The sequence below is a fragment of the Akebia trifoliata genome, chromosome 7, assembly GCF_017979445.1.
Source record: "Akebia trifoliata isolate Shusen 1 chromosome 7, ASM1797944v1, whole genome shotgun sequence".
Classification (NCBI taxonomy): domain Eukaryota; kingdom Viridiplantae; phylum Streptophyta; class Magnoliopsida; order Ranunculales; family Lardizabalaceae; genus Akebia; species Akebia trifoliata.
The window spans coordinates 1,705,405-1,721,288 of record NC_141381.1 but is presented as its reverse complement, the minus strand read 5'-3'; the positions used below and the strand labels follow the sequence as shown (position 1 = coordinate 1,721,288).

Genomic DNA, 15,884 nt, shown 5'->3' with positions numbered 1-15,884 from the left:
AGGTGTTGCTTTAGATAGAAATGAACAGAAGACAAGATTCCTTCATCCAAATCCAAATCCAAATCCAAAGTTGCGGATAAAACTTTTTTCCTTTAGATTGAAATGAACAGAAGACAAGATTCCTTCATCCAAATCCAAATCCAAAGTTGAGGGATAAAACTTTTTGCTTTAGATAGAAATGAACAGAAGACAAGATTCCTTCATCCAAATCCAAATTCAAAGTTGCGGGATAAAACTTTAATGATGATGATATCAGCCTACAACTGTTTTCTAGTACTAATAATACACATTAAGACACAAATTAATCTTGAGGTTTGTATTACAATCAATAATTTGTCAAAAAAGTATCCTTTCTTGATAAATCCCCAATGCCTTGATGACCTTCTCGAGAAACAACTTCTGGTGTAACCGATACCTGCAGGAGTTGTGTTAATTTGTATAAGCAACTTTTAAACTTATTTGGACTTTTATTATACTACGGCACCAAAAATACTTGTTAAAATTATGATGTTTGAACTTGAGTGTTACATACTTGATAGCTGCCTCAAGTGTCCTCCTCCCTTCTGGTATAGAATCTGTTCGAACAAAAAAATAAATCAGAAACTCATTTACTAAAGGATGTTGTGGGGTTCAAAACTTATTAAAAGAAATTTCCAACATAGACCCATAGATCAGTTTGTTCAAATATTGCAATACAACTTTGAGTTCAGGGTTTCAAATCTGGCATACCCACAAAGCTTAAATTGCCACACCAACATTTTAGACACACCACAAAAGGGAGTCTCTAAAACAAATAAAGGGGGGAAAAAAGGAGCCAACTGCAATGGCAATATGACAATAGCTCATATCCAATTTCTTGCTCTATAATTCTCAATCTCGTATCCATTTCCTTTAAAGCTTGAAGAAATTAAAGAGCTTCATCAGAGATGAAAAAGAAAAGGAAAGGGTAGGCAATCATTTACAAAAAAAATAGAATAGTTATTCGTACCCTAAACACCATATCTAATTTCATTGTTTGGTGTGTGATAAAAAAATGGGGTGGCAATATAAGCTTTTAAAAAGAAAGAGAATAAGTGAAAGGTTGGAAATAAGTAAAAGTTTGGGTGCTAATAGAAGTCCTCTTGTTTTCCTTTTGCTAGATTTTTATTTTTTGGGTTTAGGATTTATATGAGCCTATTCATAATTGTAAACAACTATTGAAATTGTTTTAATGTGTTATACTGTTTAGTACTCTAGAAATAATAATTGGAGCCAAACCTTGGTAGAGTTTGAATAGTGTGTTTTAATCTTTAATTCGGGTGTGATAAATAATTTTAAAAAATTGGGTGTAATAAGTAAAAGTTGGGGTACCAATAGAAGCTCTCAATATAAATAATTCAACTGCTAGTCAACAATACTATTCCTGTTTAGGTAGTGTTAGATGCAAATGCAATACCATCCCGAATTTAATATATCTGGGACCTATGTTACCCGATTCGTGGGTTCACTTAGTTCAAATTCGGGTTCACGGTTCACGGTTCACCACTCAAGAATGAACCCAATTCGTAGGAGAGACAAAGATGAGGACATTTGAAGGTTGGAGTGATAAGTAGGGTAAAAAAGAGTTAAACATGGCAGATTTTGGGAAGAAAAATAAAGTTATTTATTTATTTACAGGTTGAAGATGAGAAAGGTATTTTGTCATTTTTCATCAGTTTATTCATAAAGACCAAGGTCAATGGGGCTTACCATCAATTTGAAAATTTAGGGGAATATCTCAATTTTATCATAATTTGGAGGGGGTGTAAATAATTAAAGTAAAATGAAGCAATTCATCTGGTTCGCTGAACTTCACGAATGCAGAGTGTACCAAACCGCAAATTGGTTCAGTTTGAACCGGTTCACAGCTCAGAATATTAATAGTGAATTAGGTAACTCAGTCCTGGACAGAGTTATTCCCGAATTCGAGAACACTTATAAGGAAATAGAAATGCACGATGTGCACAATGGTAGCATACCTAAGATCTCCTTATCTTGATCAGAAGTTGTCGGAAATTCCGCCAACATATGCTGACATTCTTCTTGTAATTCTCTCGCAGCCCTCCTTTCTACACTTGGGATTGGAGGCACATCTCCATCAGACCACGTCGGCAATGTTCTTGCTGCCGCTATAACAGCTCCATCGACAAAACTATCTCCATCATTTGATAGCCGTTCTGCTACAAATGTAGATGGAACTTATGGCATGGAAGGCTAAATATTAGCTTAAATATGTGGAGAGAAAAATGGTATCACTCTTACTGTTATGATAGTAATCTTGAGGCAGGCCAGAGATATTGAATACTGACAAGAAGGAATCCAAATGAATTTTTGCATTTCCGGAGAACAGGATGTCGTCCCACGGATTCTGCAAGATTTGAGTGAGTCAGAAATTTTCCATGTAAATTTAATTCAACAAAATCAGTTGCTAGAAAGTGGGAAAATAAATATTGGAACTCTTGACTTTTATTAGAGAGCTTCTGGCACCCCAACTTTTACTTCTTACACCCCAATTACAAATAAAGATAATAAATAAATGGTTGAGAATAAGTAAAAGTTGGGGTGCCAATAGAAGCTCTCTCCTTTTCTTCTTTTTTTTTCCTTAGGTAGACTTCTAATATTTGGGTTTAGGATTTTATACGAGCTAGGGCTTAGACGTACAGCTCAGTTGGTTTGACACATTGCTGAACAACTTTGAGGTTGTGGGCATAATTGTAAACAACTACTGAATTTTTGTGAACGAGTGCTATAATGTTTATATTATAATTTGAGTCAAACCTTTGTAATGTTTGAAGAGTGTGTGTTTTAATCTTTAATTTAAGAAATTGGGGTCTAATAAGTAAAAGTTAGGGTGAGTTAAAATCTATCTCTACAGACCAATATGGAACATGTTAAATTCAATAGATTCCGGCTAAAGCAAAGCTGAGAGCAAATACCCCTGATGACGAAAACCCGTAACGTTGCATGAACATGTTATTCTTCTTGCCTCTCATATAATTGATCGTCATCTGCAAATATTTCCACTAACAAAATCAAATTAACTAATATAACCAATGAATCTGTTTTGACAATTAATGCCTTGCGAATGAATGAATGAAATAGGTTGTATTTACAGATTGTAACTAAATCATATATATAACTATATATATATTTTTTCATGGGTATCCCCACCCTTTGGGTGAGATTACCCTCATGGTCACATGCAGCACTCCCTCGGAAAGTCCTACATGCAACTGGTTGAGTCAAGGGTCAACAAACCCTAGAAGGTGGCCCCAAGGAATTTATTGCTTCATGTGGTTTCGAACACTTGACCTACCTTTCCTGAGGAGCTTATCAAGGCTGAGCTTGCCACTAGGCCAACCCCTTGGGGTTAAGATTGTAACTAAATCATAAAGAAACCAAACAAGAAAAAACCAGAAATTAAAAAAAAAAAAAAAAGACCAATAAGGTGATAGATAAAACGAGTATAATCATCATCTATGTCATATCCCAAATATTGATGTTGGCTTAGAATAAATAAAATTAGAAAATCAGAAGGAAAAATATACCTCATCTCCTTTTCTAATCCGTTGCCCAGCATTTATCATCACCTCAAGCATGCGGTCCTTGAAACGCCAGTGAAGGAAACAATTTGGTTGAAAAGAATGGTTCAGCATATCTGCAGAACATGACTAGCAATTATGGTTCAGCATATCTCCTTCTCTATGGACGAAGGATTCGAAAAATGTTTCCAACTTAACCCTCATCTAGACTCATTCAATCAAATGACTTTATAAGCATAATCTTCTGGAAGTAACCGCTACTCTTAACTTAGTCAAGTTTCTACCATACTTCTAGACCATGGTTACCCAACTTGTTAGTAAAGTACCGAACTGCTAACCGGTTCGAACCAAATACCCTTATCTTCAACATATAAATAATAATTAAAAACTTGATATTTTCTTTCCAAAAACGGTCATCTTCAATCTCTTTTTTACCCTACTCATCATTTCAATCTTCAAATTACCCCTACAAACCGGGTTCATTCTCGAGAGGTAAACCACGAACCGTGAACCCGAATTGGAACTGAGTGAACCCATGAATCAGGTAACATAGTTCTAAACCTTATGTCAGGGTCTGGTATAAGTTCCTACATCATTATTCATAACTGTAAGTGTGAAGAAAATCAAAGTCTATACTTGGTCAAGCATCTTTTTAACCAAATATGAGAAGACGAGTCTCCAAGAGATTATAGGTAGAAACCTTACCAACATAAGGAATTAACATATTTGAATCTTGGACAAGTGCACCAATCCTCACTTGCATGCTTATACATCGTGATTGTGCAATGCTTACTGCCCAAATGAATCTTTCGGGATCACGAGCGAGTCGCTTTATTTTAAGCGGAGCAGCAGAGTGCTGATTAAGGTTGGAAACAAAACCTCAACGTGTTAGATGGAGAACAAGCAGACGTAGTGGGAACTAATAGAAGGTTAACAAAATTGTTACTTACCCAATTCTTTTCCCAAAATTCTAATGCTCGGTGGTGTTGTTCTCTCATAGTCGAAGCCAGAGTTTGGTCCTGGAGCTCCGAAAGCTCCTCCTGCAATGAAAAAGAACAGAAATAGAGTATACTTAATCATGATTGATCGGGCAATGAAGACTGTTGAACAAAGTAAAGAAAGAAATGATTTAAAAAATAAGTTCTCGGGGCCAACTTGGCCATCACCCGAACTTGTTCTTGGGTTCATCTGAGATATGCATATTTGAAGGGAACTGACACTACTTAAGAAAATTTAGAAGGCGATTTAACATAATTTCAGAAAATTGAGAAATTGATTAATATTAAGAATCAAGATTTTTTTTAACTTTATTGTATTTATGTAATTTTATTGTATTTCTAATATTATTGAAGAAGTTGTGACCATAAACAGGAGTCAGTTATCAGTAGTTAATTTTTATTGTTTGTAATAGAACAAACATAGTCCACAATCATCCACACAGGCCTCTGTATGCATTTATGTAAATGAATCCATCTTTGTAGTCTCTCCTATATCGGCATGAAGATGTAAATAATGTATGGACTTTTAATGGCATAATAAAAATTATGTCATATGATAAATGGTACGGAAAAACGAAAATGATTCCTCAGTTCTCGAATGTTACGAAGCATTTCACTAGCCAAAGCCTTGAGGCATGAGCCTCACAAACATGTATTATATATGAATAGAAATTTTCAATATAAGAGAAAATCAGGGAAAATCTCAAAATGAAATCATGACAATTCACAATCTCACATGCCAAAGTAATAATAACATTGTCATCAAAGCCTTATTTCAAAAAAAATTAGTGTTTTCCATTCCAAAGTTTAAAAAACACCAAAAAGGTGTGCACCTCCCCTAAGGTGTAAGCCTTTTCAATGCCTCTTTGAATAAGGTGGAATCCTTTGACGGAAAATGGTCTTTCCTTAAAGCCTCAAGGCTCCAGGCTCCAATGCCTTTGAAAACATTGAGATTGCTATTATCATTTTCCAATAACAGCAAACAAGGAGACTATCAGTAGATCAAAAACTAATGAATAAAAAAATAAAGGAATGTGAAAAATTACAGCCTAGAAGTGTCAATGCAGCATCAGGTACCAAATTCGCATCAATAGTTGGGCATATTGAACCAATATTGTTTTCAAAAGCTAAGGCATGAGGTGAGGTGTTGGTAAGAAACATGAGGGGTACACCTCAAATCATGTCCTACTTACTGTGCTAAAAAAATAGAATATTTCGAATATTTTTTCAAAATATTTATTTAAAAATTGGTAGAGGACTGATGAGTACATGTTGAGGAGCATCTCTATATAGCATACGCCTCTCATGCACCTAAATGTTGGAGGAATATGCTTCATTAGGAATGTGCCCTTTGTATGCCTCAAGGAATTATGCATCACACCCTTTTAAAAACTGCAATGAGGTCTCTAGGTACAAAATAAAATAGATCATACATAAATCATGTACCCGACATAAGAAGATTTCCAACTTCAAACCACATTATGTGGAAAGAAAAAAAAAACATCTTTATGAATAAATAAACAGGAGAGCAATACTTGAAAGTGACCACACAACTGCTTTTACACAAACCTCTGTAGCTAGAAGCAAGCTAGTACACTCGTCTGTACTAGGTAAAAAGTCACCATACAACTGCCAGAAGTTACCATCCCGATCAAAAGAAAACAAAAGCAGACATGCTAATCTCAGGTCCCAATCTGTCTGTCAAGTGAAAGTACAGAAGTTGAGAAACAATTGGATAAAAAAAATAATCATTTTTTCATCAATTCAATATCACTTCATTTAGTTAATTTGTTAAATCATAAATCATACTGAAGAAATGTACGAATAAAAGATTGAATCTGAGTAACCCATGAAAAAGGAGAGTTGATTGGATAGGTAAGTATACGCAGATGAAACCCAATTACCGACAACATCTAAAAGCCGGACATGGATGCAACCAAATAGATTGAGTTTGACAGTATAGTAAAATGTTCATGTAGTTAGTAAGAAAGTAGTATTTCAGGGTACTCAGACACATACGGATTTTTAACGAGATACAAGATGATGGTTCAAATAATCCTGTTTGTATAGCAAGGGAATGGGAATTTCTTTCTATTCTACTCAATGAACTTATGACGGTTGAAAGGGACTAACTGTAGCAACTTAAAAGAATATCAAATGAAGTAACGTAACTACTGATTCTAGAGAGGCAGCCAAGTGTCTTAACTCCTTATGAATATGTGATTTGTGTTGTGTAAATGTCTTGTATTCTGTTGGTGGTACACTACGTTGCGGAGGTGCAGGGGGCAGTGGACCCTGGCCAAAAATTTTAGGGTTTCGAAAAAGGCAATTGTGTAATATTTTCTTAAGGCTTATCTATTTTTGGGGAGATAGACGTGTTTTAGCAACTCCCAGTTTTATACTTAGAGATCTCTAGGGTTGTAAAATTGAAAAGAAAATAGTGATTGTTCTTTATCTAATCTGAGGATATAGGCACACTGCTGAATCACGTAAATCCTTGTGTTTTTCGTGTGCGATTTTTGTTCATTGAATCTCTTACAAGTAGGTTTGCACATGTATCTTTCCACTTTGATTGTAGAGAAAACATCTAGGATGCTTATTTCTTAGCATATTTTTTCCTACTATTATAATTTTTTGGCTCTATCTAGATTTCCTGGTGATCTTGCTATAATCATGAAAGATGCCAGTGGTTGTAACTAGGTACCACCAGTATCAATTCATGGAATCACATTATGAAAAAATAATTGAAGGGGAATAGAACTTCAAATACAAAGTAATAGGACGTCAACCATTAATCGTGTTGAAGGAAAATAAAATTAAAACCAATACAATGAAGTATAGGGCATTAATGCATTGAGTTGCAAACATAAAAAATTATATAAAAATAAATAAAATGAAATTACCTCTGGATTAGTTGAGTTAATAATATCAAATATCGGATGACCAATTGGTATAATATCTGGAAAGAACATCCATGGAAGCTTTTGACTTATGGTCAACATCAACTCTAATGGAATTTCCATAATTACCTGTAAACATCCAATTCCGTCTAAAATAACTCCAAATTATCTAAAATCATGAATTGCAATCAAACAACAAAATGGTGAAACAAATATAGTTATGAATGAACTAAAACATAATAAAGTACACAAAATAAGAGGAAGCAATGCTAAAGTAATTGCTCACCCTGGCTCTTCGAAGTGGTTCGATATCTTTCGAAGCATATACTCCAAATCCATCGGGCCCTTCCTTGAAATCGACCCCGTAAGCTCGAACACTTCGAGCATAGCCTATCCTGTAGAAATCGGGATCTGCAGGCTCCAACTATCCATTTCCATGTGATCCCAAAAAAGATATATTTAAGAGCTTTTCTTTCATTAAAAATATCTAACAAAAAGCCCTAAAGATAAAATTCAAGAAAAACATCATCAAAAGAAAACTTTAAGGTATACCCATCACACACACACACACACATGTATATATAAAAAAATTAAAATTCATTTGATGGGTATATCTTAAAAAGGTAAAAATTAAAATGGTCCTGTTGGATTTCCAATTGATCCCAAAAAAGAGATTTTTAAGAGTTTTTCTTTTAATTAAAAATATATAACAAACAAGCACTAAAGATAAAATTCAAGAAAAAACAGAGATGGGTATACCTCAGAAGGTGATTCCTCAATTTGGGGAGGTTCGAATATTTTGAAAGGAGGTGTCTCAGTTGAAGCTTTGATGGGTCGAATGTTGTTATAGTGGAATGTGTAGTTCGTCCTTGAACAAAATTCAAAACCTTTCAACTGTTTCACAGAGAGATTCAGTGAGTGAGTGAGCGAGTGAGAGAGAGAGAGAGAGAGAGTTTGAGATTGACCTTTTGGATCGAAATGAAGGAATGGGTCGGAAGCTGAAGAGGAAGAGAAGCCATTAATGGAGCCCAAGAGCACTGTGTTCAAGTCTCCATCCTCTCTTTGTAAAATTTTTACAGAATTCAACTTCACTACTGCAGAAGAGAGAACGTTATCCACTTCTAACTTCCAAGTTCAAATTCTTTTTCCTTCTCAGGTTTCTTGATGTTGTTTTTATCAACTCTGATGTCTCAAAGTTTCGTACTTTCGCCTAGCCAAATGTTTCATGAATCGGCTTGAAGGATCGGACCGGTTTGAATGGTCAGTCCATCCCAAACCGGTTCAAAGATAGATTTTTTTGATCTGCTATTGGCACTCCGAATTAAAAATAAAGAAAATAAATGAACAGTTGAAAATAAGTAAAAGTTGGGGTTACAGCAGAAGCTCTCTTATTTTTTATTTTTTTGACTAGAATTCTACCTTTTGGGTTTAAGAATTTATATTAACCTATAATTAAAGAACTACTGAAATGGTTTGAATGAGTGTTTATAATGTTTTGTAATATTCAGATTATAATATGAGCAAAACCTTTCTAATGTTTGAAGAGTGTGTTTTAATCTTTAATTGGGATTTGATGAATAAAATAATAAATTGGAGGTGTAATAAGTAAAAGTTGGGGTGGCCAATAGTAATTCTCTCTCTCTCTCTGTGATAAGATGATGGTGGCGGACTCTTTGCAACAAAGTTTCTTGGGGGAGAGAGCTTTCACTATAGTATCCTTCTTTACTCCCAAGAAGTCATTTTTATAGAACTTGTGTGATGTTTCACTCTTGTAATATTTTTATAGAACTTGTTATTTGTTCTGAGGTCAAATGATACAAACCTAACCAATACAGCAAAAGAAACTGGATATTTATAATGTGAAAAGTTGAGCCCTTAATTTATCATCTCTTTAGAGAGGTAAGAACTTGTATCATTTCTTCTATTTTTCTTCAAACCTCAAACTTAAGGCAGAAATGAGAGAAAAACAATCATTGGTTTCATAGAGATCAGTACAACTTATGTTTGCAACCTCACTTGGCTGCAGGAGATTCAATTTCATAATCCACTTATGTTAATATTACAAAATTCTACTAATCGGCGTGAACTCTAAATTTCCATTATTATTTTAATACAACCCTCCTATAAAGACAATCAAATGCCATTGTCTTCAACTTATAAGATGAAATTTTTTGGTTTATTTGACAAAGTCTTAATAAGTTTTTTTTTTTTCTTTAAAAAAAAAAAAAAAACTTGTTTTCTTCCAGATTGATTTAATTGGTAGTCCTTGAACCTTTAAAAAATCTCAAATCTGCAGAGATTTTGAAGGAGTCACGGAGATATACCTCAAAATTAACCAAGTCGGATATGGAGCAATCAAAAGTGTGCAAAAAAACAAAAAAAAAAAAAACATTTAGGTTCCGTTTGATCTTTGGCCAGCTTTCATGACCTCCTTTACTCTCCTCAGAGAGCCAGAGCCAGCACAGTGAAAAAAACCTCTTTGACAGGGTTTTGTAAACAAGAGTAGTTCACAATAAAAAAAGAAAGTCCAAGATGAGAAGCTACCACACTAATATGGGGGGTAAAACTACAAGATTGTAAAAAAAAATAAAAAAAAGGCAGCCGAAAAAGAAAGTAATGTAAGCTCCCCCCCTAAAACTCTTAAGAAGGTTGCCCGTCTTCGGCAGCAGCTTCGAATGTTTCCCCGTCAACAAGTTCCGGAACCTCATCGTCATTATCCTCTTGTGTTGCACCTGCACCCACGCCAGGCGCATTCTTCTGGAACTGTTCAGCAAGCCGCCTCAGATTGTCCAAGTTATCAGGTCCTAAAGTTCAAAAAAAAAAAAAAGTACCAACAATTATTTCCAACTTTAGACTACAACAAAGATAAATAAGAAATGCACAGCCACACAGATATCAAAAGGGATTATTTATAATTTAAAATATTGATTAAAAGGTCTTTGAAGATTACATAGTGAAAAGGATTATTTTGTAATTTTTGCAAATTTACCAACATGATTATAGGTTGGAGAGGCAATGGGTCAAGTCAGGTCATGTCGTGTTGAGGGAAGGGTATTATGAAAATTTATCAAACCCAAACCCAACCCATTTATAAGTATACCTGACCCAACCCATAAAATTCTAAACCTTTATTGGAAAAAATAAGTTCCATTTCCACCACCAAAATGAAATATCATTATTAAAATTAAAGTCACATAATTGTAAACTAAGTTCAATGGTGAAAAATAACTTTCTTTTGATATTTTTTTTTCAAAGTTCATAGAATTTTGTCCTCTACTACCATGTGGTATCAAATCACGTTTTTGGATGCCATAAGGTGATGTGGTCAGAAAACTTTCCTTACTAACCTTGTAAGGAAAGTACTTTTCAATATTATTATTACTATTGGCTAAGCAAAGTGTATTTCATTATCACATGAGACATAATAGCCCTAATTGGTAAGATCTTGCTTACTGTGGATCATTTTGCCCATGTTAGGAATCAAACATTACATACCTCTAGATTTTAATGAAAAAAATGAAGTAAAAACATATAAATATAAATAAATAACTTATTAAGAAAAGTATCTTTTTTCCCCAAACTAAGCTTAACCATTTAGTAATTTAAAAAAATCTTAAAACACCCTTTATTTTTATTGAATTTGATAATATAAAAAAATGAATTATGAAAGAGTTTTAGGAAATTCTAGAAAAAAATGAGTAATTTAAAATTTTCTTAAATAATTGTTTGTATATTTAAAATTACACTTTAATGATAAAATAACTAAATGTGTCCAAACGGGTTAGGCGGGTTGATGCCCATAACCCAACCCATTTAATAATTGTGTTAGACGGGTGAACACTATTATGACCCAAACCCAGTAACTTCATGTTGTTTTCGAGTCGTGTTCGTAAGTAGTGTTGAGATTGCCACCTCTAATGGGTTGCAATTTTCTTGGTTTTTTATCAAAATGACACTGATTATATCAAGTTTTAATTTAAAGGTGAGGGCATTTGTGAGATCCAAATTTTGGTGTTGAAGCACTTCTACTCCTTGCCTACTCTCATTATAACAGTAAATATGAGTCGTTGAAAAACAGGCAAATAACACATACCTAATTGGTTAATGATACCTGGGAGAAGATCCTGCAATTCTGTAACATAACGAAATCAAATGTTAGTTTCCATCACCCAAAACAAAGAAAGTAGAGAGGTTTATAGTGGCGGGCAATGAGCCCATCCCATGCGGCCAAAGTCCTTTTTCTTTAAAATGGTTGGAGATATAAGAGAGAAAGGGATGGAAAAGAAGATATTACTTTTCGTTTGAGGAGAGCCACTAACAACCCAAGTGTTGGCAGGAATTGAGGCTTGAACTGAAACAAAAGAAGAATCAGTGACGAGGAATAATAAAGACTACCTATGTATACATGTCTATTAACCTTTTCATAGTGTTGGATTTTTTATTTTATTTTTACCTTTTGGGTTTACAAATTGGATGACTATATCATCCTTGAAAATATTTACTTCCTCGATGGCAGGGATGGCATTAACACCTATTCTTTTAAGAGTGCTCTGGAGTCTTTTGTCATCTGTAGTGGTTGTCTTGTGAACTGCCTTCTTCTTTCTGTATTTAAGAAAAATGAACAAACAACCAAAGAACTCAAACTCACACGTTTGACAGGAAGTACAATGTTGGAAAAAAAAAATAAAACATTGGAGAAATTTTTTGGAGATTAAAGAAAAATAAATGGTAACTTCCTCATATCACAAAAACTTGCAACATAACCTTGAAGATACCTGAAAAAAACACCAATAAAATTGATTCCCATACAAAACAACATTTATGTTTTGTATTAATCGGTTATTTTAGAAAAAATCAAACAAAGACTTACGGGGTAGTATAGAGAATCAAATCTATTGAAGGAAATAGAGAACACTTTCCCCTTGAACAATAAATACAACAACCCAAGAAACAAAGTAGGTTAGAGAAAATACGAATTTTTTCCCCAGAAAACAAAGTGTGAAAGCGGGTTTTAATCCCAAGTCTGTGATACTACCACATCCATACTTTAGCCCCTTATATACATGTATAATCTTGACCATGTAAACGCAAAATCCAACAGTCAAGATTTACCTTCAAGGTAAGTATCTCCGAGATATGTATTATTGGGATACAAACACAAATGGGAATATTCCTTATTAAATGTTGCAAGGAAATTTTGAAATGTCATATATATATATATATATATATATAATATCAGCAGACCTTCTCATGCTACCCTTGCCACCGGTGCGAACTGCACCAGCCATCTTCATGAGCTTCTCCCTATTCATCTGAATTGAAAAGCGGAAAAATAAGTAAGCAACCAGGACAACTTCAGATGATGATGTATTATCATACGAAAAATTGATACTTAGAAGTTGAGCATTTATAAAAATAAAGAACAGTTTCTTTTTGTTTTTTTGTTTTTAAACAACAGGGAAATGATACAACTAAAATTACTTTACTATTTAACAAAGTACCCTAGAAGCCAAACCTTGTCCTTTGTCCATGAAAAATAATGAAGTGCATCACATGGCTGAAGGTCTGAAAGAAATCCAAAAATGTAGCTAGTTTTGTCTATATCATATATTTCCCAGCATACCGTTCAATTTCAGTTGTCTACTATATTTGGCATGGAAAAATGCACCACTGAGTTGTACAACCTTTACTGACCACTCTAATTTTCCCATAATATGTGGAACTACTTTTTCACTTAAATAAGCAATCATATTGGACAATACATGCATGCGAAACACCTTAAAGCACTCAAGTCACTTGAGTATCACAATTCAAAACAGTGTCCAAAGACCATCAAAGGAAGTTACTATGCAGTTTTTGGCAAGCATACATGCGTGATGGATTAATAAGTAATGAAAAATATCTAATAGTCATTGTCCTCGAAAAATGAAGCGACTTAGAAGCCCCCTATACTTTAAGAGTGATTACTACCAACAAATCACTTCTATGCTCTATTATTAAGAATTAAGTGACTAGCAGTTTTTCTTCTCCTTTAGTATTGAGAACATTTTGGATCACACTGCTTAAGATCTAGAAGTACCCAGACAATACCAAATGGAAGGATGTTAGTTGCATGTTTGACATCAGATTCAAGGCAGTTTTAAGGGAAGCACAGTCCGGTTCTACAGAGGAATTGGAGTTTGGTATTTTTAATTCAATCAGGCGAGTGAATCACTGAAGCCAGCAGTTATTACCCCACCAACATGGCTGAATTTGAGCATCATCCCATCAGTTCATGCAGCTTGAATCTGCCAACTCTATGAGACGGGATAGAAACCAATATAGAAACGTATCAACATCCACCCAACTGAACATATGATTCTAAGAGACTAAAGTTATTAAAGAGATCCATTAAGTACTGCCAGAAGACATGCAAGGGCAACATTTAGGGAGATTGCTAGTAAATATTCTCTCGAGATATTTAGTTATCTATAAAATACATTTCTTGAAAAAATGGAGATTAGTGTTCAATTCATGGCAAAAAAATATTTTTTTGATTTCTATCAAGCATTTCAACAAATCGGTGCTAAGAAAAAACAAGAAGAAGAAAGAGTTTTAAAATGAGGAACAAAGAGAAGGAAAAAAGAAAAAGAAATGTGAGATCATCCTTCCTTACTCGTAGGAAAGAAAATAAGGGTATGACGGTATATAGGTCGTCAGCCACCAAAAATTTCTCCCCAAGCCTGTAGTCCTTAGCTTGCACCATTATCACATTTTCACGAGGACATATATTTTCTCTCACATACTTGAAAACTATTTTTGAAGAAAAATTAAATAGCCCAAGAAATCAATGACTTTAGGGCTCTACTTGGTAAACCCCACAAAGTCCCAACAAAAGTTTACGGTAGTTTCTCAACAGATTTCACCGAGGGAAAGAGAGGGGCTTTTGCAAGGGCAACTAAGCACCCGTAAAAGTTCGATTTATTCTGACTTATGGAAGAAAATTTGGGAGAAAATAAAGCACAGCCTATTTGGGTTTGTTTTGCAAAAGACTCCACTCTTTCAGTCATAAAGAAAACGGATAACATGTTTATTCTAAGCCCATGATGAAATTAAGGATGCAGCCTGAGTATACCTGCCATTTCAAATTTGAGGGAAGGAAAATTTCAAATCTATTACATTTTTATTGATAATAAAAAAAAACACATTAATTGCAACAGACACAAAATAAGATATCAATCTCATCTTAGAAAAAAAAATACTACATAAAAGACTCGTGATGAGGTAACTACTTTATCAAATCAAGCAATGAGCATAGTAACCAAGTTCAGATTTGGTAATTATTCAGTGGGGGTTTAATTAAGTTTTTGGATAAATTTGGGGAAGTTTCATTAAAAATTAAGAAAAAAAATGGAGAAATTTGGGGGAATATAAAAGTGATGTTTGGGGGTTCTCACCAAAACCCATCATCTTAAACTTCCCGAAAAATCTTATCTTGTTCTTCAGATTTCAATATTGAAGAAAATACAATTCTGAGTGTAAAATGTAAAAAAGTTATCATATACAGCAATTAACCAATGATTTATTGCTATGTCGATTCGCAAATTTAATCAGCTATTACTTAAAGAAATTTACAATTTTTGGGAAAAATTCAGAGATTTTTGTTTTATTAATAGTTTTGACTATTGAGAACAACATATAGAAAACTAAAATTTGAAGAATAATTGAAGACCCTAAATGTATCAGAAGGCCTCCACAAATCTGACCACAAAAGAAACCAAGAAACCTAAAATGTTCAAATTTCAAACCCTACACATCATTGTCAGACCACCAAAACCCTAACATTGAAACCCTTAATCGATTTTTCAATCGAAGAAAAACAAATACAAGTTGAAATCAAAGAACATAAATAAAACAAAATCGAAATATTTATGCAGAAACACGAAGAAAATATCGAAATTGGGAGATTTCGAAAATACCTTCAGAGGGTTTTGTGGATAAAATTGGAGTAGAGTGAGGTTTAGGCGCGACAAATAGCTGAGACCTCACTACTAGTGAGTAGTGAGATATGATTTTAAAACTCGTCCGAGGCCGAAACGTATCGTCCGAGTTAATTCGGTATCGGAGCTGAACGAGACCCTATTCGTTTGGGCTTTTTTAGCTTTTACTACTTTTAAACTTAAAAAAGCCTGTTTGGATTACGTTCGTTTGGGCTTCTGGAGCTGATGAGGTTTCAAATTGAAGTCACCTTAGAGATGCTCCGTGGATTTGCTTTCGTGCGAAGCAAATACCAAAAATGATTCTACCTAAAATGACCCAAATACCCTTATTCTTTAAATGATATTCCATCAATGAACATTTACAGTCTTTCTATTTTCCTTCAACAATCACAAATCAACCAACACCCATACCGTCCTATGATCAGATCTTGACTGTCCAATTGATGG

At 34.1% G+C, this 15,884-nt stretch overlaps 2 protein-coding genes across 5 annotated transcripts; both read right to left on the bottom strand.

Moving 5' to 3' along the window:
• Window positions 1-146: 146 nt before the first annotated feature.
• Window positions 147-8,675, bottom strand: PTAC14 (plastid transcriptionally active 14). 2 transcript variants are annotated; one of them, XM_086446995.1, is made up of 13 exons: window positions 8,424-8,675; window positions 8,218-8,352; window positions 7,745-7,882; window positions 7,462-7,587; window positions 6,128-6,256; window positions 4,511-4,600; window positions 4,266-4,416; window positions 3,567-3,676; window positions 2,955-3,026; window positions 2,281-2,386; window positions 1,998-2,198; window positions 533-575; window positions 147-415 (listed from the first exon to the last, which is right to left on the bottom strand). In XM_086446995.1, exons 1-13 carry the CDS (start codon window positions 8,475-8,477, stop codon window positions 337-339), a joined length of 1,434 nt encoding a protein of 477 aa, XP_086303121.1. In that variant the 5' UTR covers window positions 8,478-8,675; the 3' UTR covers window positions 147-336. The 2 variants fall into 2 exon arrangements, with proteins under 2 accessions (XP_086303121.1, XP_086303122.1); XM_086446996.1 differs by having other exon boundaries at window positions 1,998-2,195.
• A 1,154-nt stretch (window positions 8,676-9,829) lies between these two features.
• On the bottom strand, window positions 9,830-15,532 carry LOC147397915 (basic transcription factor 3-like). 3 transcript variants are annotated; one of them, XM_086446999.1, is made up of 6 exons: window positions 15,417-15,532; window positions 12,703-12,770; window positions 11,912-12,060; window positions 11,753-11,809; window positions 11,552-11,590; window positions 9,830-10,262 (listed from the first exon to the last, which is right to left on the bottom strand). In XM_086446999.1, the coding sequence occupies exons 2-6, from the start codon at window positions 12,768-12,770 to the stop codon at window positions 10,099-10,101; spliced, it is 477 nt and encodes a 158-aa protein (XP_086303125.1). In that variant the 5' UTR covers window positions 15,417-15,532; the 3' UTR covers window positions 9,830-10,098. The 3 variants fall into 3 exon arrangements, with proteins under 3 accessions (XP_086303125.1, XP_086303123.1, XP_086303124.1); XM_086446997.1 differs by lacking the exon at window positions 15,417-15,532 and adding an exon at window positions 14,114-15,357; XM_086446998.1 differs by lacking the exon at window positions 15,417-15,532 and adding an exon at window positions 13,692-14,054.
• Window positions 15,533-15,884: the final 352 nt, after the last annotated feature.

Excerpts from the sequence above, each read along its gene's own strand:
- LOC147397915 (XM_086446997.1), bottom strand. The coding sequence starts at position 14,203 with ATGGTGCAAGCTAAGGACTACAGGCTTGGGGAGAAATTTTTGGTGGCT. Across the intron at positions 12,061-12,702 it reads GGCAAGGGTAGCATGAGAAG|AAAGAAGAAGGCAGTTCACA; the intron begins GTCTGCTGATAT and ends TCTTAAATACAG. Across the intron at positions 11,810-11,911 it reads CCAATTTGTAAACCCAAAAG|TTCAAGCCTCAATTCCTGCC; the intron begins GTAAAAATAAAA and ends CTTTTGTTTCAG.
- PTAC14 (XM_086446995.1), bottom strand. The coding sequence starts at position 8,477 with ATGGCTTCTCTTCCTCTTCAGCTTCCGACCCATTCCTTCATTTCGATC. Across the intron at positions 6,257-7,461 it reads TTAACTCAACTAATCCAGAG|ACAGATTGGGACCTGAGATT; the intron begins GTAATTTCATTT and ends TTCACTTGACAG. Across the intron at positions 3,677-4,265 it reads TATGTTAATTCCTTATGTTG|ATATGCTGAACCATTCTTTT; the intron begins GTAAGGTTTCTA and ends CATGTTCTGCAG.